We start from the raw sequence: 27,250 nt of genomic DNA, 5'->3' as shown, positions 1-27,250 counted from the left end.
TGCAAATCAGGCCCAGAAAGTTTTTCATATTTTATTCTAAATGTGAGTAAATAGATCCCAGTTTTAATAATAAAGCCAAAACTAACATCATTAGAAGCCCTATTGATGTCCACAAACAGCCCTCCAAGAACAACTCTGTGCAACCCATTTTTAAAGAACTTTAAGGAAGTTAACATTTTAGTGAGGTGACCTTCACACATCAAGGTCATGAAGCAAAGCAAACACCAAAGAACAAACAATCTCAGCCAAGGCAGTGGCGCACCTTAAAAATAGATCAGCATTTTGGCCTTCTACTAATAGTTGCACAAACATTCACAACTACTTTGTGGAGAAACTAAACAAAATCCATGTCTCCATTTTGTATTGCACTCAAAATTCGGATTCAGAACACAACCATGGATTGAAACTACATGTAGAGGCACACTTCATACCGTCTGCAGTACCAGTGGAACATTCTTATTACATTCAATATAAGGGTAGAACCCCCTCGCCTGCTTAGCCCGGTTCACACCATTCGACATCGTCAAGATCTCTGTTTATGCCCTGCAGAGTTCGAAATTGAAATTTGATGAGCAGGACCTAAAACCAGCTCCTGGGTATCGGACATCAATCGGTAGGAAGGACCTTCCTATGGGGTATGAGAAGCTAGTACATACAACGCCACAAATCTAAGTGTCCCATGAGATGCACATTTAAAAAAAAATTCCATAACGTATGATCGATTGTTTGTTTGTTTTATTATTTATATTGCGCACCAGACCCAGAGGTATTTGGGCACGAAAGCCTAAAGAGGGTTGTTAAGTTTAAGTTACATAGTTACATACAGGAATGGTACAGCTCAGGTTACAATGCTGTGTGCAAAAACAATAGGCAAAGCAGGTAGGTATATACAGTAAGTAACAGGAGTAGGCATGAGGCACATAGATATAACACAAGTAGTGAGGTCTCGTATATACAAAAGATCCTAGGAAGGATGCAGGTCAGGATGCATGTCAGGTGGGGTCAGACATCATGTTCCTTTATCCAGTGAATGAGACTAGGTCTAAATTGTAGGTAGGGTAAATCTTCCCTTAAAGCAGGGGGAAGGGAGTTCCAATATTGAGCTGCTTTAACAGGGAAACTGCTCCCACCGGATTTAGTGAGCTTAAATCTAGGTACTAGTAGCAGGTTGGAGTTAGCTTGTCTTAGGGGGCGGGAGGCTGTTTGTCTAATGAGTCTGTCCGTGAGGTATTGTGGGGCTACATGGTTAGGGCATTTAAATGTGTAGTAGATGTCTCCTGATATTTCTTTTTATTTATTTATTTATTTTTTGTTGGCAGGGGCGTACAGCAAACACAAACATCGGGGCAATCATTTACATTCAATGTGTACATTGAGCAATACAGTAACTGCAAGAACATCATTATAACTGGTAAAGGATCAAGAAAGAAAGAGAATCATGGTGTACTTCTACACAAGGACACTACACTATGAAACCGGGGAAGAGTCACTCACAGAGGCGCCCTCCTCTTGGCTGTTAAGATAACTGTTAAATGCAGTCCATATGTTCTTGGGGCGTGAGTGAGTAGGAAGCCTATCAAGGTATTTCTCCCCGCAATTCCGGGACCAGATAAGCAAGTTCAACCATTGAAATGTGGGGGGAGAGGGATTCTTCCAGCTTTGAAGTATGTATTTCTTGGCTACCACACAACTTATATTTAGAAATTTAGCCATACGCTTAGTATCCTCGGCTTTCCACACCCCGAACAGTATACCCAGCGTGTCCGGATCAATAGCACTTTCAATGATCTCCGATAATGTCCCTAGGACTCTCTCCCAGAATTCCCCCAGTTTATGGCATGTCCAGAACATGTGTAGATGATCTGTCCTCTCTGCTTTACAGCGAGGGCAGGAGTGTAAACCGGTATGTGCAAATTTAGAGATCCTGTGAGGCGTGTAATACAGCCCATTCAACAGTTTGTTTTGCATAGCGCGATCGTGGAAGTTGAGGGAGACTCTATTGGTGTGCAAGCATATTTCCCCCCATAGGTGGTCAGAGACCTCAAGGCCCAGTTCCTCCGTCCATTCGTCGCGTGCCATGGAGGGCTGAGCTGGGGTGCTCGCTAGCAACAACTTGTATAATGAGGAAACAACACCACGGGCACCCCCCCGAGTTAGCGATGTATGCAATCCCAGGGGAGTCAGAGGGCTCGTCAGGGAAGTCGGGCCATGTGGCGCGGAAAAGCAGCCCAGAGCCTGTAGTATTGCAGAAATCCCAGAGTGGCCCGGCCTCCATGTCTGTGGATTTATGAACTGCCCGTCAGGATAGAAGTCAGTTAGTGCCTGGTAACCCAGGGTGCTCCAGTGTTGTGACAGTGCTGCATCGTGCGTAGGCTCCAGCCCGGGGAACCCCCACACGGGGAGCCACTTGTAATACGGGTGCTGTTCTGCTGTTATTCCGAACAACCCGGCCCCAGGCATGCACGGTGGTGCCGACTGGGTCAATGGGCCAGTCTGGAATGTACTGTCGGTGCAATATGAGTGTCATTACATTTACCCTGGCTGCTGCTAGGGTCTCCAGCTTGACATGCGGGTGGGGGGGGTGTGCCAGGATAACAATGAGAGGTGTATTGAGTCTGTGCTGCCACCCAATACAGCGTCAGGTCAGGGGCAGTGAATCCCCCTCTCTCATATGGGAGGGTCATGGCTGTCCATTTCTTGCGTACCGCACCGGAGTGCCACAGGAATTGCGCACACATTTTATGTAGTCTCGCAAAGTACTCCCCCCCCCCCGGCCAGATGGGTATGTTACAGAATGTGTACAAAAATTTGGGAAGAAGTACCATCTTGATGAGTGAAAGCTTCCCGGTGAATGACAATGGGAGAGAGCGCCAGCACGCCATCTTGGATTTGGCAAGCTGCGCCATGGCTAGGTAGTTGTCCGCTAGCAGGGTGTCCTTAGTGAGGGACACCTGGACCCCCAGGTACCTAATCCCAGTGGGTGACCAGCGGAGTGGGTATTCAGTGGCCGGTTGTTGGGTGGAGCTAGTGAGTGGGAAGACCTCAGATTTGGTGTAGTTAATTGTGAATCCCGAGTGGGTGCCTATGCGGGTGATATCTCGTAATATTGGGTTTAGGTGGACAGAGGGATCCCTGATGTAGAATATTACATCATCAGCATAGAGGGATATATAATCTCGGGAGTGTCTTTCAGTCGAATTCCCCTGTGGGAGTGCCGTGTTCTAATGTGGTCTGTCATCGGTTCTATTGACAGGGCGAAAAAGAATTGGAGAGAATGGGCAGCCCTGAAGGGTGCCTCTGAAGAGCGGGATCAGAGTGGACGTCAAGGAGTTGACTCGTACCCTAGCCACTGGGGAGGTGTATAGTAGTTTGATGTATCTAATCATGTTAGGGCCAATGCCCATTGTCTCTGGCACCAACCACATGTATTTCCAAGATACCATGTCAAACGCTTTCTGAGCGTCCAGTGTGACCGCAACCGCATTTGAGCCCTGATCGATTCGTGCCATGATGTTGAGCATACGCCTGATGTTATGGGAAGTGGATCTCCCAGGTACGAACCCTGCTTGATCCTCATGAACCATGTATGTCATTACTGGGAGGAAACGGTTCGCTATTACTTTGGCAAAGATCTTGGTGTCTAGGTTCATAAGCAAAAGGGGCCTATATGAACCACAATCATCGCTGGGCTTGCCGGGTTTAAGAAGCACCGTTATGACGGCTTCGCGCAGGGCGGCGGGGAGGACAGATACGCGAAGCGACTCCTCCCACATTTCCAGAAGCTTGGGGGCCAGTATAGCTATGTGTTCCTGATCAAATTCGGCCGTGAGGCCATCAGGACCAGGTGCCTTACCCTTAGGTAGATCCGATATAGCGGTAACTATCTCGTCAAGTATGATCGGGGCGTCCAGCTGGTCCCTAGTTGCGGGCAGGGGTGGACTGGGAACCAAAAAAGGCCCTCGAAAGCATTTTCAGAGTGGCCCCATGCAACACATTTTCAGCCAGCCCAACCCTTTTCCTATGAAGAAATGTGGAAATACCACACAAAGGAGGCCGAGGGTGCAGAGGCCCACCGGGAAATCTCCAGAGATTCCTATAGGCCAGTCCACCCCTGGTTGCGGGGTAGATACATGTCGTGGATATTTGATCAAGAAGATCTCTTATCTGCTGTTCACTGTGTTCGAGGGGGTTGGGAATAGAGATTTCTGTAAAACTCAGTAAAGATGTCCAGTATCTGATGGTCCGACCATTGCGTAGTGCCTCGTCCGTCTTTGACACAGGTGAACTGGGCCTGGCCTCAATCCCCCCTTGTTAAGGTTGCCAGTGTTCTGCTGGGTCTATCACCCTCTCCATACTTCCTTGCCGCTAGTGGGTAGCTAAAGTATTGGACTTCTCTGGTGGCGTGTGCGTTGAATGACTGGAGTTCCTCGATAATTAGGGCGAGCGTGGCAGGGTTGGCCGACATTGTGCACTCCTGCTCCAGTTCACGCAGTTTGGACTCGGAGCGACTGAGGTCTGCCCTTATTGTCTTCAGTACCCCCGCCTCCTTGGATATGGACATTCCTCCGATATAGGCTTTGAAGGTGTCCCAAAGGACCCTGATAGTAGTGGCCTGAGGGGTGTTGTGCTCAAAATAGGACTCAATGGGCCTCATTACGACCCTGGCGCTAATGGTTTAATGGCGCCGTAAAGAGCGTTGGCGCCGTTAAACCATTAGCACCTGATTACAAGGTCCCTTAGCGGGTTGGAGGCTTTAACACCTGCTTTTTGCAGGCGTTAAAATCCAACCCGCTAAGGGACCTTGGAGCTAATTACGGCAACCGTAATTTACGGTGCCGTAATTAGCGCCTTCCCCATCCCCATTATGCCCTATGGGGCAAAATGGGAATGGGGAAGGGCAAATGGTAAATGGGGAATTACCGCCCCCGCCAACCTTGTGATGGGGGCGGTAATTCCGCCATCCACCATGCCGGAGACCGGCATGTACCATGGTGCTAATAGCACCATGGTCCAGCGCCTGGGTCGTAATGAGGCCCAATGTCCGCAAGGATATCAGCCTTAAACACAATGTCCCGGAGCACAGCTGATTTGAATCGCCATGTGTTAAATGTCGGGGTAGGTATTCCCAATTCCATGGATAGAGTTATAGGGGCGTGATCAGAGAGGGTACGAGTCAGTATTTGCGCTCCACTAACCCTCCCCATTACTTCACTTGACACCAGGAATAGGTCGATTCTGGAGGAGCTATCGTGTGCAGAGGAGTAATAGGTATATTTGCGTAATTGTGGATGTAATATTCTCCAGGCGTCTCGAATGTTGAGTGCTGCACTATGTGCCTGTAAACTGCGTGCCGCGCCGGACAAGGACCTGGAATCAGTCCCAGTTCTGTCCAGATTCGTATCCAGTATAAAGTTCATGCCCCCCCCCAGATAATTTGAACTCCCACATACCCTTGAAGTATAGACACCACCGTGTCTACAAAGTCAGGGGTATCCACATTGGGCCCATATGTGTTTACCAGGAGATATTCTCTGTTTGCGATTGTGCAGTACAATACAATATATCTACCATCAGGGTCGATATAACTCCTGTGTGGCACAAATTTGATGGATTTATGAATCACTGTCAGCAGACCCCAGGCCCGGGTGGAGTAATAGGTGTAGTATCTGTTAGATCCCCATGATGGAGCCATATTCATTGCCACGGGACCCCCAGAGTGTGTTTCCTGTAGACGTAGTATCTTGCAACCATGTCTTTGAGCATAGGCCATGATTTTACAGGCTTTGGTGTGATTACTTAGTCCCCGAATATTCCAGGACATTATGGTAGTGGGCATTTCAAAAGTCTAGGGCACATCCCAGCTCTGTTGTCGTGGCTTGTGTTTGCAGTCAGTGTTACCATTCTGAGGGCACCCCGGTGTAGTGTGAAGTGCTGGTCTGCCTCCGCCATTTCTAATATAACTCCCCCAACCAACTCCTCCCCCCTCCCTCACCACCCTTTCCAAGCGGGCAGTGTTCCCATCCCCCCTTACCCCATTATTCCAAAACTTCCCATAAAACAGAAGTCAGTGGTTAAATCCCACCGCAGAAAATCCCAACATGGATCCACCACGCAACTTGCCCAACAGGGGCCCATAACCACCAATAACCCAATGAAAGTTACAATTGCAACCGCAGTGGGGCGCGCTGTTGCCGTGTGGTTGACACTTGAACAAAGAAAGGGACGGCAAGGACCGAAAGTTGTCCGGGCGTCAGCGGTACACATAACAATCGCAAAGTATACAACACTGGTAAGTGTCGCAAACCAGGGCCTATTTGAAGAACTAAGCGACATAGTCGGTTGGCTCCCAGCAACATGAGACCAATTGGTTAAAGTCCAGAGGTGGGTACACGCCTATGTCAGATCGGGCAAACTAGGATGAAGAACAGATAGTGACAACTGGGAGGGAGCCGACTATGCACAACTGTTGCGTACATCAGGTACACATACGAAGTTAGATTAATGAGTCATTATTGCCATCATCACATTAGGAAACAAGCATTAATGGCCAAGTAAGGGCAATACAAAATCAGACCAGTTTGTGCTCAATCGTTGTCCATAGAGTCCCCTGCTGGGTTGGGAAGTGTATCTGCGATTCTATGAACTTCACAGCTTCCTGCGGGACAGTGAAAAGTTTTTCCTTATAGGTGATCTTAAGCCATGCCGGGAACAGTATTGCATGGGGGCGTTGCGCTCTCTAAGCAGTTTTTTGACGCAGAGGAACTGACGCCTCTCCTACTGCACTCCAACAGAAAAGTCAGGGAAATTCCTGATGGTGTGAGAGTCTAGATGCAAGTCACCTTTCTCGCGTGATAGACAGAGGATAAGGTCCCTCTCCCTATAAATGGGGATTCTAGCGATGATAGACCTGGGGAAGTCACCTGGCTTAGGGCATGACGATAAAGCCTGGTGTGCTCGCTTCACAGTGAAGTATGGGGACAAGGCAGGATTGCCCAACAGCTCTTTAAGTAGGTTTTCGACCGACATCTCCATGTGCCTCTTAAGGGCATTCTCTGGGACTCCAATAATACGAAGGTTGTTCCTGCCCGAGCGGGACTCCAAATCTTCACACTTCGCCTTTATGATCCTTATGTCTCGAGTTAGGGAGGCAACTGTGTCCTGTAGGGTGTGTAGCCCGTCCTCGTTCGCGCCAATTCTGTTTTCTGCCTCGGTGATCCTGGTCCCAGCTTGGTCAACCCGGGATTTAAGTGAAGTGACGTTGGCGTTGATATCGTCTAGCTTCTCATGGAAAGAGGCAAAGTTCTTAGCCATGGATTCCATCATCGTGGTGAGATCAGGGGTTGGTGCGCTCGAGTGTGATTCAGATTCGGGTTCCTCCTGGAAGGATGATGTGTTTCCTGACTCAGACCTTGGCATTGCCTTCGCAAACTTATCCATAGCCCCCACCTTGTTAGCCCCTCGGGATCGGTTAGACATCTCCGGTGCAGTTGGGCCCAGTGGTGCCCAACTGGGGGATGCTTGGGATGATGTGGAGAGCAAAGGTACAGATCAGCGTAGTGGTGCCCAGCAAGTGCAGTGAGGGGCAATAGGACAGAGAGGGAGGGACCCGAGGGTTGGCAACAACAGGGTCTCATATCGAGGTATTGATGGGGGCTACACAAGGGCTCTGGTGGGGCAGGCAGCCGACCCAAGCATCCAGAGTTGAATATATAAGGGAAACAATGTTATGCATCATACCCAAAGAAAAATAATGAATCTAGAAATGTCCGAGGTGAAGTGAAGGGCGCTCATGTCCAGCAGCTCCTGGTCGATGAAGAGCAAGGTTGAGGTCACAGTCAGTTGAGTGCCAATGCGGAAGAGGTACTCAAACCCTGCCTGGGCAGCTACTTGTCAGTGTTTATATGGGCACAGAAAGTCCAGACAGGGAAGCCCCATCCATGGGCTAGTTTAATCATAGGGGGCCGTGTGCTGTCAGATGGGCCGGTGAGGGCACATGTAGCCTGATTTCAGTCTGGGTGGGTGCAGCGCTGGGGCCACAACACAGGAGGCGCTGTGCAGGGCGAGGGTCTAGTGGGGGGCCAGCAGCACACACAGCAGCGGTATTCAGACGTGGGCCCCCCAACTCCTCACCTGCTCAGCGAGTGCTCCAGCTCCAGCTCGCGGTAAACAACTTCCCGACTTCACGGCTCTGCAGGGGCCCGCCTCAGTGTGCCAGGTGCGTCCGGATGCCCCCAGGAGGCGCGGTGCCCAATGGCGGACAGCTGGGAGTATGGGGCGCGCAGTCAGCGGGGGCAGTCCTCATGCAGGCCCCTGCTGCGCATCTAGTCCAGAGCTCTGCAGAGGCTCCCAGCGTAGCAGGGCCAGGTCACAGTCTCGGAGAGGGTGCAGGCGGTGAGGCCGCCAGCGCCGGCCCGAGGCGCAGCCACACCCCCAGAACACAGCATGGCGTGTCGGCCAAGACACTGCAGCTCTGGTGATTGCCACCACGGCCCCCCAAGAGGTGGTGTGGGGCCCAGGGAGGCAGGCCCTCAGCACGCTGCAGATGCAGTCCTCAGCTGAGGTGGGGTAGAGTCGCCTAGAGACGGATGTGCGGTGAGCCCAAGAGTCACCCACACGGCCAGGCAGCAGACCGCTGTCAGCTGTAGCGGGTCTTACAGGGTCCGATTTTGCTTGAAATGGAAGTCAAGCATCCAGCAAGGTGTTAGCAGTAAACAGAAGCAGTATCAGTCGATGGCATAAAGACAGACCGCTGATGTGGACGGATTCGTGTGTGATCCACACGGAGCGCAAATGCTAGGCAGCCATTTTCGGGCTGCTCAACAGCGCCCCCCGTCTCCTGATATTTCTTAATAAGTTAATGACATATAGCTATGTTTGTGTAACAACAGTTGACCCTGGGAGTTAACAGTAGCTCCTGGTTGCTGTTGGTTTCAAGATAGCTAGGCTTTGAACCAGACTTTGGTCCCACCACCCTTTCAAATTCCAAAATATTCCCTTGCTTAGTCGCATATCTTGCCAAACCTCTGTGGGAATCCTGAGCTTCTTGCTGTTTAACAGGCCATTCACCTGTCTATTCTCCTTACCCAAAGTGCATTCATCTGGTTTATATCTCACAATATGCTGCTGCTATGTTACTCCTGGAAACAACCAATGTAATGGACGTTTAACAGACTAACAAAAGGGGTGGTCTCCAGTATTTCACGATCACCATCTTCAGTCTCGGGTGTAGGCTTCACCAATTATAGCTGATAATACATCCGCAATGTCTCTCCAAAATCTCTGTATCATATCTCAACACCAGATTGTTTGCAGAAGGGTGCCTGGATCCTGATTACATGTGAGATGTTGCAGTGTACATGGCAACCACATTCTATACATTTTGCATCTGGTGCATTATAACCAATATAAGACTTGTTTCCCCCTTTTATTTGCAGTTTAAAACCAATAACAATAAGATACAAAAAGAGAAGCCTCTGATTACAAGGACACTTATGTAGTGAATTTGCCTCAGTGGTGCATACGATTCAGTACTTCATATTGGTCTGGGCAAATTCCGTAGTATATCTAAAAGGTTGTCATCTGTATTTTCAGTACGTTCAAAATTTCACCTGAGTGAGATTTTATTCACATACCAGTCCATTCCTCAATCTATTTTGTGCCATTTATCACATCCCTGAAGGGTATGGACTGCCTAAATCTTGTGTGTCGCATTCATGTCCTAAGAGTACACTAATGCTAATAAAAAGGTAGACCAAGTATTGCCGGCCTCTTCCCTTTCTTCCCCTATTTACACATAATTCAATCTCTACTGTAGCCCATTTAGTCAATTCTCTATGCCAACCTTCACATTTAGGAGCAATCCTCTGGCCTCATGTTTGTGCTATCAGTTTAACTAATAGCAGGGCTAACAAAATAAACCTGCCAGTTCCATTCTCTTTTCTCGTGAAGGGGGTAGACCCAAAATACACATTTGAACAAAAATACGTTCTATTTGCAAATAATTTCAGTCAGATATTCAGTCACTCTGCACCACGCCACAGGCAAACTGAGATCACTTTCCTGTTTCACTTGTGACCATCCAAATTCTCCAGAGAAACATCAGTGAGGTTCTCCTCGAGCATTGATATATGTTGGTGGTATCTCTACTCATGGGGTATGTTTGCCTCCAGTGCTTAAATTACAGTGCCCTTTTTGGACGATTTTATAGCTAGAAAAGCTCAAACCTTAGAAATAAAGAAGGCAGCAAGTCAAAAACAACCCCCGTTGTTTGCAGCATGCTAAAAATATGACATTCATTTGTGGAACCACAGATGTATTCTTGAACACGTTGATGGATTTCCTATTTTCCTAGAAGGTCGTCCCGAGTCCCTCCCTCTACTCCATGTGACCAGACAGTGGCATTAACATATCCAGTCAATACATTCTCAGCTGTGAAAAACAGAAGTCAAGACAGTTTTGCTGATCGTAATAATTAAATATTCAATTCTTCACAGAAGTGATTTACAAACACACATTTAAGCATGGAAGTATTTCGATCTGAAAATTGAATGACTTTGACGTTTTAGGCAAGGAATTGTAGGACCACCTCTCTGAAAATGGGGCTGAAACTCTGTTTGCCTCCATAGATGTCTGGTCCGTCTGCCAGGTTTTCCAGTTGGATCCACCTATACAACTGTGGTTTCTTACGTCAACCTCCAGCTTCAGAATGGACAATGACTTAATAAGCCCTTCTGACATCACATCTCCCAGTTTAGAAATTCCTATCCATCGACACACCTTTATAATACGTATTTAATTACAGGGAAAAATTAAAACAGGCATGGGCCCGTTCACTTTTGAAGATGCTGACGTGGGAAATGTACCTGATTATACTTCATGAGAAAATCTACCTTCTCCATACAAAGCAACGGGCTTATTAGGAAAGGAATACTTGAAGATTCATAGGAATGATTGCTCCCCTTATTGCATGGCCTTATTTAAGACCTTTTAGTATGTCAATGTATTTTCCACAACAATAACTTTCTGGTTTGCACAGCACAGTAAACACAGACAGGGCCTCGTTGCACAGATAGGGGTGGTAACAGTAAATGATTCGATGAGGAGCGTCTAGGGTTTTATAGATCTGATCGATCAGGTACACCTCTCGGAGGAAGGTTTCTCAGCAAGAAACAAGAGCAATCATGCTAGACTGTGCGGGATAATGAAAGTTAATGGCATCTCCCCAGTCTACACTTGAGGCTCAAAGCTCTCTAGGGATCCGTTTAATTGGGTTAATACTTCCAGAAGGATCCGTAACAAGGAAGCAAGTCTTGACTTCAGTAGTACCATTGCTGTCGACTACACAGAGACAATAGACAATACCAGAGTGTCCAAGACATGGATCTCTGAAGTGGGGTCTACACTCAAAGTGCTAATAGTACTGAGATGAGGATACTAGATTCAGTTTCCTCGTTCACCTTCATGTTCGTTATGTGCTATTTATCACAAGGTGGAAGAGTTTTCGGAACAGCTAAAATCTGATCATAGTTATGCATATCTTGTAACTATGACTGTTTAGTTACTGCGACTTCTACTCGTTATTATTACTCTCAAAATGTTCTCATTAATTAAAATTATGCCCAGTGAAAGGGTTCTGCTCCTTCAACCTTTCATTCGAGATGCTGTACCTGAAACGAGATCGCATACGTGGGGGAACACCCGAAACTGATGTACAGGTCCTTTCCTTGGAAAAGCAAAGCTGGTGCCATTGGTCTTACTTAAATATGGTCTTCGGTGTTTGACGACAAAGTCAAGCATTTCTTGGGGCACTGAATTATTCCCTTACAAATCGCTTTTTGGGCAATTCCAGTCGAGGGCAGGCAGGGAAATGCCCGTCACAAGCTGGTGCACGCATGGCAGCATACCAAGAGTGGCCCCAGGACGAAATGAAAGATACTAAGACAAACTAAGAGGAATTCAATGGAAAAGAAACTAACCTTTCTCTGGCAAATGACCTTCAAGAATTCAAAAACCAATCACGCTGCAGAATCTATACCAGGTTTGAGATTGCACCCCATGCTGTCCATTGAAGTTTCAGAGACCTTAGAACTGAAGCATAACTGCAGGCATGGTAAAAGGTAAAGGACCATGTGATGGAAGACAGGGGATGCAACAGGAACTTGAAAGAGCCAGAAAAAGAGTCACAAAAGTCATTGAGTAAGGAGGAAAATGATTAATTTACTGATTACATTTGCAAGAGCCACCTTATAGATGCTTGACATTACATAGAGTTTCTCAACTAAGATGAACTGGGAAACTATTGCAGAGACAGGGAAAACATTGGTTCGTCTTCATACATTGCCTTCTTAAACTACAGCACTGATTGAAGGTGGTAGTTCATAGACGTGCAAAGGGACTGTAACGCAGAGTGAGAAGAAAAATGAGTTATGCAAAAGGCACGTGTACTTAGGCACAAGGCAAAATAACCCTATGCACGAAGACAATGGACCTCCATTCCATCTTCTGTTGCCTGGGATAGGCCTACAAGCAATGTCTGATATCTTCAAACACCTTAGCACACTTACATATTTTTCACAAAGCGCTTAATAACCCATGGGAAAGAGCTTTAACAAGCTGGGTTCCTTCCTAAGGATTCTGTTCAGATTATGCACATGGGAGACAGAACAAGGAGTAGCCACATCAGTGCAGCAAGTGGCACAGGAAACCGAGACTGCCTGGACATCCGTGGTTTCACAGCACGGACGTGGAGAGCCACATGAAATCTCTGACATGCACAAAGCAGGTTGGTTTAAATGGCGGCCGCTGTGACAAATATGGAGGCTGTCATTGCACTGCTCATTTCAACAGATGGCACCTGCTTCTTTCCAAGGAGGAACAGTGGACACATTCAGCAGAGGTCTAGCTGGTAGGCAGGGATCAGAATAATGACCTGGCCTACCGGCTTGAGGAACCATTGCAGAGTGTAAGAACCCTCGGGTCAGTGCTTCTGCTCTGGGGTCCTGCATCATGCTGGGAATCCCCACTATCCTCAAAAGTTTGGGACAGGTATGGGAGAGGGCGCGGATATCATTTTGAGGGCATGAGTAGGCACAACACAGGACTCTGAAAAACTGGAAGCAACTTTTCAATTCTAAATTCCTTAATAAGAAGGAAACCAAACATGATATGATATTTTATTTGTATCGTGCTCATACACACGTGTTTCAGAGCGCGACGAGGCAGGGAGAGAAACAAGGGAGGACAAAAACCTGATCTTACTAGGCCCAGTTACATTGATAGTGCGCAGGTCCAGGAGAGAGTGAAAGGGGAAACTGCAAGGGGGAGGGGAGCAGTGCAAAGTGCTGAGCACCGGATAAAAACAACAACAGGTAGTGCAGCCAGCAAGTGGCAAGTGCAAGGTTAAAGCGCAGGAAAGGGTGTAAAGTGCAGGTAAAGGGACTGTGGGGTTGCAGATACAGGCACAAGTCCAAGGGTTGCCAGGAGACAGTGCGGGTTTGTGGCTGGGTGGGTAGGCACCCAGGCCTGAAAATCAGAGGGTAACCAGGTGGTCCGGTGCCGAAGCAGACAGATCAGCAGGGGAGAGGAAGAGCGAAGGCAGAAGCAAAGAGGAAGGTCTTGAGGTGCTTCCGAAACCGAAAATTATTCTTCTCAAGTTTCAGAGGCAGGGAGGCTGTTCCAGAGGGAGGCCCCAGCCGAGGAAAGAGATCTACCCCAACTTGTTGCTTGGAGAAGGAACTGACCCTGAGGGAGTTGGAGGAGGAGTGAAGAGCTTGAGTAAGATGTATTTAAGGAGGGAGAGTTGAAGGTATTACAGACCGAGGCCCCAGAAAGCCTTGTGGACAAAGCAAAGGGTCTTTATCCTGGCAGCCACTGTGAGCCAATAAAGAGATGTCCGGGCTGGGGAGAAACGATCCCAGGGCTTGATGCCAAGGACAAGTCTCATAGTCCAGTTCTGGATGAGTTGCAGAGGGCAGAGAGTAGAAGCAGGCAGATTTAGAAAGAGGCTGTTGCAGTAGTCCAGCCTAGAGAGCACCAGGGCTCTCGAGACAGTGAGAACATGGTTCTCATAGGCTGCTTACAATGTTATCAGTTAGTTTAAAGTCAGTACATGCACTTTTCCTGATAGGACCACCGCTACTGATACCATCATCCTCTTTCATCTGGATGTTGGGAATAAAGTTTACTTAGATCTTCCTTAATGTCCGCTAGTCAGCCTACAATGCGTATATTACTAATGCTGCGGCTAGGTTACTTACCCTAGGATGCATGACCTTCATTTAAAACCTGGCAATAAATGCATTGTTTCACAACACTCTAGCAATAATCCTGCGTTCTGTGGGCTACACCAACCGGTAATGGCCCGGGGCCCAAGTTACAACCCGAGCGAAGCATCAGTAGATTCAGTCAGAGTTTGGAGCAACCTGATTAACTGCTGCACCCCCCTCCCCCCCCCAAGGTGCTAATGTACATTACCTCCTGTAATCTCAAGCAGCGTTCTCATAACTCCTCTCTACTTTCCAAGCTTTGCTTTGCATTCTGTGCAGCAAACGCAACTCAAATGTAGCCACCAACATAGACCATTCTACAGCTGGGATAGAATACTCTGTTCTTGGTCGGCACCATTATAAATTCTATTTTGAAAATGATCAAAGACACTATGCATGGAGATACGATCTGCCCTTTCTCTTGCAAAGTCTTGTTGAATTCTCCTTTCTCCGGACCCATCCTCTTGATTTCTCTGTGGCATGCTGGGGTTTCTTGCAGTCGGAGCAAGTGCTAGGCAACCACGCTTTAAAGTTAACCTGAAAGAAATACCTACGCTTCCGTAATGCTCTTCCAGAAGGACACCTTCCTACTCTCACAATGAATAAACCACTCAAAAAGATTGCAGAAAATAAGACTAATGAGAGGAATATAAGGAGATACTTTCACCATTGTAGACCATTTCAGAACTTTGTTGTCAAACGCGTTGTTTCATTAATATTGTATGTATCTGTGTTCTATTTAAAGTGTTTTAGCGAAAGCGCTATATAAATAACACATCATTAATGAAAACTCTGGCCGTTTTTATTATTCAATATTTGCGTCATCCTCCTTATTACACACTTGGGGGCTGTAATTTGCCCATAAATAAAACGTGCTCAGTTCACAAAATGAAACAGAGTTGAGCATTCGTTACATTTCACTGTATCAGTTCTATGTGGTGGAGTCACAAAGGTTTAGGGCAGGGGAAACGTGGGCAATTGGCGCCACTTTTACATTCATGAATCAAGTGTGTTTATATCTGAACTGTGTGTAAAAACTGCTTTTATTGCACTTTACCTGGCTGGATGATGGTGCATGGTCCGTCATTGCTTTCCACTGAATTATGATTCAACATTGATACAGAAATCCACAATGACGTGAAGGAGGCATTGTGCATGCTGAACTTTCTATCCATGACCTCTTTAACCAGGCCAGTAACACCATACTCTAGATGTCACCATGATTCTGGCAATACAACGAAAGCCGCTCCAACACACAACCAGAAGCACTCACTGTACTTGGGGACTCACGAGGGCCATTCATTGTGAGCATTGCAACCCTAGACCTTAAACGCTATTCAACAGTCTATCATTTAAAGGATTTAAAGTGCTATGTACGAATTGTTTTATGGACGTTGATGCATATCATATCAAAATAATTGTGTTTGATTAGAAAAAGGATGAACAAACATTTGCATGAGGTAAAGGATTAATTACCTGGTTGGCACGGAGCCTGCTCGAAAAATACACTCTCTGCTAAATGTTCCTTTAATCTTTTATCTTCTTCTTCCTTCTGTTGCTGTTCCTTCATGGATGGTAGAAGCGTGGCAATAACCTCTTTGCGTCCTAGAGCCTTTCTTTGACTTTGTTCGGATACTTGGAGCCGGAATTTGTCGATAACACCATAGTGGCAGGCCCGGACATCTTTGTGACGAATGACACTGTGAGGGGGAAATACAGGTTCAGTCATGGTTTTTTCTGCACTGTGGTTGGCCATCATCCATGAAATAGAGCCACTAAACGAACATACTGTCATCATATGCCAGGTTCTACCCTTGTTTGCTTTGGCCATCCCACCTTAGGACTTGTATAGCTATCGTAGACTATTCATTGCTATGAAATTCCAAAAGTACTCACTCCATTACCAGGTATTGCCAGCAAATGTACATGTAGACATATCATTGGCCAGAAATTGTGAACCTGGATGGGGAACTGTATATGTCTTTATGGCTGCAGTGCAACCTACGGAATGTAAGGACACACCACACTCTCCCCTGACTAAGGTAGCATTCCATGCTGTGAGTATCCTTTTGTAATACATTACATAGGAATGAGGAAATGTTTGGGAAGTAGTACTATGTCCAGTTGCTCTTATAAGCCATCTACCATGTAATCCCCCCTTTCTCTTATGTTAATTTTTACAGGTGGGCATGATTTGTTTCCGGTCTTAGTCCCTCCCCGTTTTGATAGGCTTTGATATAAATCTTAATATAAATTTGATATAAAAATATCAAACATGTTTATATCAATTTTATATCAAATGTATATTTTATATAAAGTGGGTATACATTGTATATCATTTGATATAAGTGAATATACATTTTATATAAAATCTATATAAAGATGGGAGCAGCGGGCATCGGTGTTGCTTGGTCGAACTCTGAGAGCGAAATGAGCTCTGAAGACGGGCACTGTGAATCTAGGGGTTTGACGAGTGATGTGGTAATGATGTCGCAGAGGGGCTCCGCACAATGTGATAGAAAGCGGAAAATGATAACAAACAATTCTGATATATTTTCAACATAAAAATGTATATAAAAATTAATATTAAAAATATTTGTGATATAAAAGTGTATGTAAAAGATATTAAAAAATCATTTTTTATAGAAATGCATATACAAATTTATATTTTTTTACATAACATTTTTATTTACAATTTGTATAGTTCTCCCAAAAATATTTTGGGGACATGACAAGGTCATAAGCTCGACGCCCTATTTGATATGAAGTTTAAAATGTGTTAATATGAATAACCATTGGGTCTAATTTCAAATCAAAAAGCCTTGCAGGGGGTCTCCCGGTGCAACGTAGCCTCTATGAAATCCTGCCAAAAAGCAAGGTTTCCCCATAGATTTAAGGGTGAAAACACATACCTTTTCCTGTAGACTTTTCTTATCAACAGTGCACAAATGTATGTATTTCTACTCACTTAGCAGAAATGGGATTTCTTATCAACAAAGCGCTGCATTCTAATTCTTGCAGACTTGGCACATTTAGAGAGTGGCGCTGGACCCAGGAAACATCTCAAATTTGCCTCAGCCTGCAGATGTTTCCCATGCCATCATTCCGTTAGTTGGGTTTAGTTGATGAACAATGGACCCAGGAAACATCTAAAATTAGCCTCAGCCTGCAGATGTTTCTGTGCCATCATTCCATCAGTTGAGTTTAGTTGATAAACAATGTCCTTGTGTATTTTTCTGGATTGTATTTAAACAGCTGGCACAAAACATCCTGTATTCTGGCGAGCTAAATATAAAGATCCACCTGTGTTTTGTGCTGATGTGGAAAGAATGCTGCTCTGTGAGTCACCACATTCCTGGGATTCCCCAGGCCTTGTCATAGATTGAAAAGACCAGCAATGCTGTTTTACAGCTGTTTGCTTGGTCACAGAGCGGCAGAAGGACACATGTGCGCTGCGCACGAGATACTGTAGATTCAATAATAACAATCGTTTTACTTTTTTACGGGCTCTGGGAAGCACAGTTTTCTTGTAATGTGAACAGGTTTTCATTATTTAAAAGAAACACGGCTTGTCAATGGCAATAGCTTGAACTTTTGTACAGGCTCTGGTAAGCACACTTTACTTATAAAGCAAACTGTTTTCATTATTTACACTCTGTATCAAAGCCAGTTCATATAACATTGATGTGACATGCATTACGCACTGTAATAGCATTTCTGATGATTGTTCCTCCTTACATTCACATGCTGTGCATATAGTCAGACATTTAGTGGAAATCGAAGAGTATTGCATCTTTCTTTCGACGATCGAAAGGGGACGTTGACATGGGCGTGGCTGTAACACTATCCCTAACTTGACGTGTAGTGTACCCAAAATCCCTCTGGTTGTGTTTTTTCTGCAGTGAGTGAGCCTTATAGTCAGCGTGAGCGAGTACAGAAGATAGAAGGTGTAAGACGTCTATGTTCCTTCTACTCCACGAGGGGAGGAAGAGTGCGCGCATTTGAATCTAAGCAGATAAAATCATCAGAAATGCTATTACAGTAAGTAATGCATGTCTTCTGATGCTTGTGAATCGGATTAGAATCACATGCTGTGCATAGACTAGCGAGCAGCACCCAGAGATGGCCATGGGATGTGTGAAGGAACAGTAGCAAAGAGATGTTTGAGCACTTCTTGTCCCACATGAGAATCAGACCTAGAGTGTGTATCTAGGCAGTAGTGTTGTGTAAAGGTGTGTACAGAATTCCAGGTTACTGCTTTGCAAATGGAATCAAGAGGAATATTTGCAATGAATGCTATGGTAGCCCCTGTGCCCCAAGTAGAGTGTGCTCTAGGCGTGAAGGGTAGATCCCTATTGGCAAGAGTGTAACACAGTGTGATGCAGTTTACGATCCACTTGGAGATAGTTCATTTAGAGACAGGGTCCCCTTCTCTACCAGCTGCCACTGAAACGAAGAACTGGTTCATTTTCCTTAGTGGCTTGGTCTTTTCCAGATAGTGGATAAACACTCTCCTTACAACCAGTGTGTGGAGGCTTATTTTCGCCACTTTCGTGGGGTTCTGTAAAAAGGTGGGTAGTTCTATGGACTGGTTTACATGGAACTTTGAGATACATATAGGTGCAAAGCGAGGGTGTGTGCGTAAAACCACCTTGTCTTTGTGAATCGTGATGAATGGGTACTGAAATGAAAGGGTCTGCAGTTCACTAACTCTCCTTATAGAGGTGATCCCCACCAGGAAGGCGGTCTTGTAGGTTGAGTGCTTTAAGGCTAGCCATGTGCATTGGTTCAAAGGGAGGCCCCATTATTTTGGTAAGAACAATATTCAGGTCCCAAAGTATCTTTACCCCTTCCATAAAGGCTTTATATAAATGTTAAAGGTATTTGTACTGCGCACCGTCACCAACGGAGTTGGTCCCCAAGCGCTCTGGCGGATCTGCAAATGAGAAGGTGGGATGGGTTAGTAGGTGAAGCGGGAGTAGGATAGTGAGAGGAGTGGTGTTCTGTTGGCACAGGAATTTTCCACCTTGAAACCTTGCTCTGGGACATGGTGTACGCCAAAGGCACGGCTATGTGGACCTTTAGAGAATTGAAAACCAGTCCTGAATCTAAAAGGTGGGTTAGGTACAGGACGATATCTTTAGGTGAGCATTCAATAGGACTTATGCCCTTGCCATTACACCAGATGACACAGCGCTTCCATTTGCTGGAGTAGCAATGCCTGGTGTTAGGTTTCTGAGCTTCTCAGAGTATGTCCATGCATCTTTGAGGGAGCTGGAGGTACTCGAACTCTATGACCTCCGGAGCCAGGCTGCTAAGTTGAGAGTTTGCGGGCAAGGATGTAGTGTTTCCCCCTGGTCTTGAGACAGCATGTTGTACAGGCACGGCAGCTTCATGGGAGGGTAGACTGACATTGCCATGAGATGGGAGAACCAAGGCTGGCGGGCCCACATAGGGGCCACCAGAATCATCCTAACTGGCTCTTGGTGCATCTTGTGGGAATCAGGGGAAAAGCATAGACACATTTCCCAGACCATGTTATCCAAAGACCGTTCCCCCGGAGCGGTTCTGAGGGTACCTGGAGGCGTAATCTGGGCATTGGGCGTTCTCCACTGTGGCGAACAAGTCGACCTCTGGGAAGCCCCATTCTGCAAAGACGTTGCGTACAATGTCCTCATGTAGCCGCCACTCGTGCTCTGCGGGTAGGGGGAAGTCTCTGCTGAGTAATTCCGCCAGAAGATTGAGTCTCCCTGGAACACGTTGTGAAAGGAGGAACATTTTGTGTTTGAGAGCCCACTTCCATATGTTCTGGGACAGTTTGGACTGCCGTAGAGAGTGAGTACCTCCTTATTTGTTCAGGTAATACATGGCCGTAGTACTGTCCTTGAGGACTAGAACTGTCTTCCCCTGGAGGTGTGTTTGGAAGGCCTTCAGGGCCTTGAACAGTGCTAGCAGTTCCAACAGGTTGATGTGATTGGATGCTACCGCTGGGGACCAAACGCTGTGCGCTGTCTTTTGAAGGAGGTGAAACCCCTGCCCCATCAGAGATGCGTCTGTGGTAAGAGTGGCTTCTAGTGCGAGGGTGGTGAAGGACATCCTCTATATAAGGGTTTCCCTTGACCACCACTGCAGAGTCTGATCGAGGGCTGCCAAGACAACCACTCGATCGTCCCACTGGTCGCTGGCCTGACACCATTGGCTCGAGAGCCACTCTTGCATTGGGCACATGCGCAGACGAGCGTGAGGAACTAGGTAGACGCAGGAAGCCATCATCCCTAACAGTCGCATTGCCTTGCGGATGGTCACCTGGTGACTGGCTACATAGTGAGGGATCTGGAACAGCATGTTTTGAACGCTCTCGTTGGAGGGAAAGACAAGGCTGTATTTGGTCCGAATTAGAGCTCCCAGAAACTGTTTGACTTGATTAGGGTCTAGACTGGATTTTTGTTCTCGTTGATTGAAAAACCTAGGTTGAAGAGAAGGTCTACTGTCTTCTGGGTATTTGTTTGGCATGTTCCGTACCAATCCCCTGTTATGAGCCAGTCGTCAAAGTAAGGATAGATTGGGAGGGACTGCCTGCGCAGGTGAGCAGCTACTACCGCCAGTACCTTTGTGAATACCCGTGGTGATGAGGCATTGCCAAAGGGCAGAACCTTGAACTGATAGTGTGTATCCTCTATCATGAACCTGAGGTACTTTCTGTACGCTGGCAACATTGAAATATGAAAGTATGCATCTTTCATATCCAATGTGGCCATGTAATCCCCTTGCTGCAGCAGTGGGATTACCTCCTTCAGTGTTGTCATCCTGAATTTTTGAGGTTTGACATACTTCTTCGCTGGACGCAGGTCTAACACAAGGCGCATGGTGAGATCCTTTTTGGGTACAAGGAAGTACCCTCGTTTACCTGGTGAATGGGGACGACTTCTATGGTGCCCTTTTCCAGATGGACCTGAAACTCTTCCAGCAGGATGTGCAGATGTTCTAGCGATAGGTGTCTGCTCTTCGGCAGATGGTATCGAGGCAGTAAGTGAAACTCGATGCAGTAGCCATGGGTGACAGTGTTTAACACCCACTGGTCTGATGTGATCCCCTCCCAGGCGTGAATGAATGATGACTAGCAACCCCCGACAGAAGAAGCGTGGGAGGGGACCCAAACTGACGAGTCACTTTGAGGTGGAGGCCGGGGAGCCTCTACGAGTAGAGTTCCTGCCTCTACCCTTGCATCTAAGAGGACCTCTTTGTTGATATTGGTTGTTACAAGAGGTTTAGCCGGAGGACTAGGGGGTACTCCCTGAGCCATATTGTCCATGGGGAAAGTGGAAAAAAGATTGCCCACGAAAGGACTGGCAGGAGTTAGAGCCTCCACGCTGGTGGAAGGGTTTAGCTTAGGGCTGTGCCGAATAGCATATCTAGTATTTAGCCGAATACCGAATAGTTTGTGAAATATTCGTCCGAAGCCAAATATGAAGCCGAATAGTTGCTTTAATTAATAAATCATGTTCCAAACTCACTTATTAAAAATAAAATAAAGCACCATTTTAAATGCATTCTATACTTGGATTTCTCTTCATTGTAATCAATGCAGCATCTTTATTTAAAGAATAAAAGCCAGAAATAAAGCTAATTTCACCTTCATTGTCTGAGTAGGTGTAGGGTGTTTTCTCTCTGTGTGGTCTGGGTAGGGTGGGAGGCTATGCAGGGATTTATGTTTAGTAGGGATGGGCAAACAGAATTCCAGGTAGGGGATTTGTGTTGTTGGGGTGGGAGGTGGAATGCCATGTATGGCATTTGTGTAAGGTGTTTGGAGGCCCTAAGTAGGAAGTTTGTGGAGGTATTGGGGAGGCAGGATGCCAGTAATGGGGGCTTGCACTGTATGCCGACAAAGTGTCAGCAATGGTGTCTTTGGTTCCAAGACTTACATGCATATTTTGACGGTTCAGCCCATGTTTGCCACTTGGAGCCAAGCCGGACTCCATGGCTCAGCCCGACTTGGCCCATCCCAGGAATTCTCTTCCTCTCCCAACTCTACATCCTACAAATTCCACTAACAGAGCATAGGTCTCTGACTGTCTCATACAAAGTCCTCACACCTATCTTTACCTGCTGTCACACACTGGTCCACTTTGGAACTGGAGAGATTACCCAACATAAATTCCTCTGAGAGGCCTGTTAGGTGGGGGCATATTACTCTGCCTGACATAACTGATCCCTGCTAGTCTCCACTACCTATTTTGAATTCTTAATGTTTCTCGATGGTCATGGCCAATAGAAACAAATGCTGCTCACTTTTCACTTATCCTCGCCACTCCTTCTCGCCAATACACAAACATACGCACCTTATCATTCATGATAAAATATAAAATAATGTTAAACTCAGGACTGAGGTCCTTAGAAAAAGAAAACTATGACTGGTGTACGCAATGGGAGGTGACATGACATGAACTGAATGTATCCTAAAGTGAAATTGGCACATTTCTTTCAGTTTGTCTTTTCGAACTGAAGAAAGTGCCCATTGCATATAAACAGTCGCCAAAAGAAATGATGTTCCTATATTGTTGCTGGCTAAGCATAAAAGGTGAGCACCTTTCATGTCTAAGAATATGTAACAAAACATGACCTAAAGAACAGATTACAATATGAGATATTTTACAGCTGTGAGATAGCAATTTGTCTGGTCTTGTGGCTAAGTGTCTGGTCTAATTCTATTCAGTTTTGCAAACTGAAGTCTATATTTGCTTTTTTGAGTTCTTCTTGCATTTTATTGAAATGAGAATGACAAAGTATTCGGCAAGAGCCGAATAGCAAGAAATAATTCGGCCGGAGCCGAATAGCTTTTTTTCAGCCGGAATTCGGCCGAATACTTACTCGAAGCCGAAGTTCGGTACACCCCTAGTTTAGCTGTGATCTGGCTGAGCGACTTTAATGTTTTGTGCTCTTTTTTCATAGTCTCCAGGGTATCATTAGCAGCTTTCCCAAAAACTTTGGATTCTTTAACTGGTTTGTTGATAAGGGGGGCCTGAGTTTTGGGTTTTAAGCCAGAGTTCTTCAACCAAGCGTGTCTCTTATGTAAAGTCCCCTTGGCTAGGGTGCGTCCAGCGATCTCAGCAGAGTCCAGAGTGTTCTTCAATATGTATACATTTGATATAAAACCGATATAAAAATGTTTGATATTTGTATATCAAATTAATATTAAGTTTATATCAAAGCCTATCAAAAGGGGGAGGGACTAAGACCGGAAATGGGGCGTGCCCACCTGTAGACAATTAAAATGACAGAAAAGGGGGCTCTATCTAATACTCATGTACATATCAACAGTTGGCAATTTGTGAATAGACCACAAGTCACTAAAAATTAACTCCAGGCTGACCAAACATTTTGACAATTATCAGCAAATTAACCGTCTAATTGTTCAATAGCTGAGCAACACACACAGGCTCATTTTCTAAAAAGAGGTACTTACATGCAGGAGACCACCAACATTTGCACATATATGGACTTCGGTCTCGTCCATGCAACTCTCCACTTGTTTTGCATAAAGTGTAAATGCTGCTTGCATGTTCGACAGCATTTCCAATGGATCCCTATGAAATGTGGAGTACATTGGTTTTACACCAGCATGAACATGTCAAACTGGCGTAAAACTAAGCGTGTTCCACGGAGTGGAAATGCACACCAGGAAAGGCCACCCCCTTCTTTTAAAAAAAGGCATTACGGCAGGCATAACACTTTTACACCTGTATTTACCGCAGTTTTTTAACCCCTTGAGGGACACAAAAATTTACCCCACAACGTCTTCTGCCATGAAAATAAACTATTAAATATGCTATTTTCATTTGTAAATCACAAAATTGTTCATAACATTTGTATTTCTCCTTGCAATGCTGCACCGCAAATCTAGCCATGGTATTAAGTAACTGCATGTGAAGCAAAAGAGTGTCACATTATTAGGCTATTTAAGTTTATTCATTCTACTCTGTAACAAAGGAAATCACACCCATCTGTAAATTGTACTCCATGTTCACAAACCCCACTTCCTCCACACACACAGGATGCAAAATGTTGGAAATAATTGTCTAAGCGTTAAAAGTAGAACCTAATAAGCTCGAAGTGGTCTGCTCCATCTGCACTCATGCAATATTAATTTGCATTATGTGCTTTGGCCCATTAACGTGTACATCACACATTTTAAAATGAAGGCTGCGCTTTTCCCTTCAAAATTGCTCTTCGGTTGGCATTTTGCTGGGTGGAAAATGTTCTCCCATTTTAAAATGGAGGCTGACCTTTTTCCTTCCAAATTGCTCCAGGGTTAACTTTTTGCTGGGTGGCAAATGTGCTCCCATTTTAAAATGGAGGCTGCCTATTTTTCCCTTCCAAATTGCGGTAGGATTGGCATTATGCTGGGCACAATATTAAGAGATCAATGCTTGCCTGGATTCTATACTGATCATGGGTGCCTGAAGATGGGCGGTGAAACATTTGGAGTCCTGACATCTATCAGCTGCGAAAAAAGGGTGCAATCTTTTGAGAAGGGCCAGTGATAAAATTGAATCCTGACATGAAGCAATATGGTATAAGAACTGAGTTTCCAAGCAGTATAAAACTAAAAGAATTGGCGGCTGCAACCCAACATATCTCAAGGTCAGTAAGCAATGGCATATTTGGGAGTCCTGGGAGACAATATTACTCTTGCCACTTAGGTGCCCTGGAAAACCTCTGTGCAAGCAGTACTTGCATGCAGTGGGCAAATGAACATCCACACCTGACCAGTGGAGAGAAAGAACAGGGGTATAGAAAGTGACAGGCATGGTATGGGATAGAACTGTGGCGTGGGTTGGACCGAACAGGCTTCTGCTTCAATATCTAACCACTTAAATGCTAGGAATAAATGGTGCTTTGGGCATCAGAACTTATGGTTTGAGACAATTGACATGTCTCGATAGAAGTATGGTTCTCGTCAACCACTTTGTAATTCCATCTTGCTGGGCATACCGAATTCCCTATTCGGTATTGGAAACCAGACATATCACATTGAAAGATATGCCTGTATGCCCATTTACAAATGCTTAGGAGTCACATAATGGAAAATCTATCAACATGTGCAAACTGTATACCCTTTGACACCACGGTCTATGAAGCATGAACAATTACGCTTGGGTTATTCCCACTGTCTTGGAAATTAGCGAATAGGAAGAACTGCAGAGATGAAAACTAATGAATTTATCAACAATTAAAACATGTGTTTCCAAGAATATTTTGTAATGAATGGTGCTCCACATCAATCGTTGAATGGTCGGTGAAAGTTGAGTAGAATTATTGACTTAAGAAGCAATGTAAGACCACGCTCCAGTGATCATGGAGATCCGGGCCCAGAACCCCATCCCTAATTCTCCGCGTAAATGGTCACTATACGACCCGATCCTCAATGACATGTCGGTGAGAGACAAAATCACAATGGCGATCAAGAATTTTCTTGAAGAAAATCCAGCTTCTGATACCTCCCCAGCGAATAACTCGGACGCCATGAAGGCAGGGATGAGAGGCGTCCTGATTGCACAGGGAGTAGCCTATCATCGGAACAGGCGGCAGACCAGGACAGCCTTGGAGGAAGAACTGAAAGCGGCAGAGGAGATCCACAAGGAAAAAGGCTGGTCCCCCAAAACACAGCGAGCCCTACGCATGGCCAGAAAGAAGCTGGAAGCCCACTATGCGGAGCAGACCGCGCAATTAATGGCCAAGGCCAAACAATCCTACTACGCAAAGAATAATAAGGCAAACAAATATCTGGTAGCCAAACTGGCCAAAATAGAATGAACTAATACCATCTCCGGCCTGCGCGACCCCCAGGGAGTTGTCCAATATTCAGAATCTAATAAACAGCAACTGGCAGTAGCCCACTTAACGCAGGTCATGACGGCTACTCCGCGAGACCGGCTCAAACAGAAGGAATACCTGCAGAGCGCAGCACTGCCCCAACTCTCCACCTCGGCAAGGGAATCTCTGGAGGCACTAATCACAGAAGAAGAGGTCGAGGAAGCCATTAAATCGCTCAAGACACGGGCCCCAGGCCTGGATGGATTCTCCACAAGGTACTACAAATTATTCAAGCACCAGCTAACCCCCCCCCCCTTAGTAACCCTCTTCAACTCCTTCAGAGATTCTGGCTCGGTGACCCCCTTGATGCAGGAATCAACCACTATTCTTCTACCCAAGCCAGGGAAAGACCCGAGAGACCTAGCCTCCTACAGACCGATAGCACTATTGAACATAGACGCACACCTGTATTACAAAGTTCTTGCGAATCGTCTGGGTCGCATCCTACCGGAGATAATCCAGCCAGACCAAGCAGGTTTCATCCTAAACCGGTCAGCAGGGGACAATATCCGGAGAACTCTAAACTTGGTGGACATCGCCGCCCGAAACTCCCAAAAACTAGTATTGATGGCACTGGATGCCACCAAGGCATTTGACAAGGTGGACTGGCCATTCATGAAACGCACGCTTGGGGCTTTTGGCCTTGGAACAGCTTTTCAGACAATGGTCCTGGCCAACTACAAAGAACCCAAAACATTCCTGAGGACCAACGGATCCATCTCGGCCCCATACCGCTGTCCTGTGGTACGAGGCAGGGCTGCCCATTATCACCTCAGCTTTTTGCACTTACCATGGAGCCCTTTGCCCAGAAAATAAGACAAAACTCCCAGATCACAGGCCTGCAGGTCGGCCCCTCCCAACACAAAATTGCCTTATATGCTGACAACGTCCTGCTAATGATCTCAGAATCCCGCCCCTCCCTGAAGCATGCCCTGGCAGAAATAAGCAGCTACGCTGATGTATCCGGCTTTTCAGTTGACTTCGCAAAATCGACAGCCTTGGGCATTGGCCTCGCCCCGGAGGAACGGGAAACACTGATCAAGATGAGCCCGATCAAGTGGGAAAACAGAGCCATCCCCTACTTAGGGGTCTACATCCCGGCGGACCCAAAA

General features: G+C 46.1%; 1 protein-coding gene across 1 annotated transcript in view; it reads right to left on the bottom strand.

The window, feature by feature from the left end:
- The window catches only part of MOSPD1 (motile sperm domain containing 1), a 371,546-nt gene that overhangs the window by 137,461 nt on the left and 206,835 nt on the right, over positions 1-27,250 (bottom strand). The window contains exon 4 of the mRNA XM_069612820.1: positions 15,741-15,964. Within this exon, the coding sequence (XP_069468921.1) occupies positions 15,741-15,964 (224 nt within the window). The remainder of the gene's footprint in view (positions 1-15,740; positions 15,965-27,250) is intronic.

This window comes from Ambystoma mexicanum, chromosome 5p (assembly GCF_040938575.1).
Source record: "Ambystoma mexicanum isolate Mex_15411 chromosome 5p, UKY_AmexF1_1, whole genome shotgun sequence".
NCBI lineage: Eukaryota > Metazoa > Chordata > Amphibia > Caudata > Ambystomatidae > Ambystoma > Ambystoma mexicanum.
Note: the sequence above shows the minus strand (reverse complement) of the source record. Positions and strands in the feature narration are given on the sequence as shown.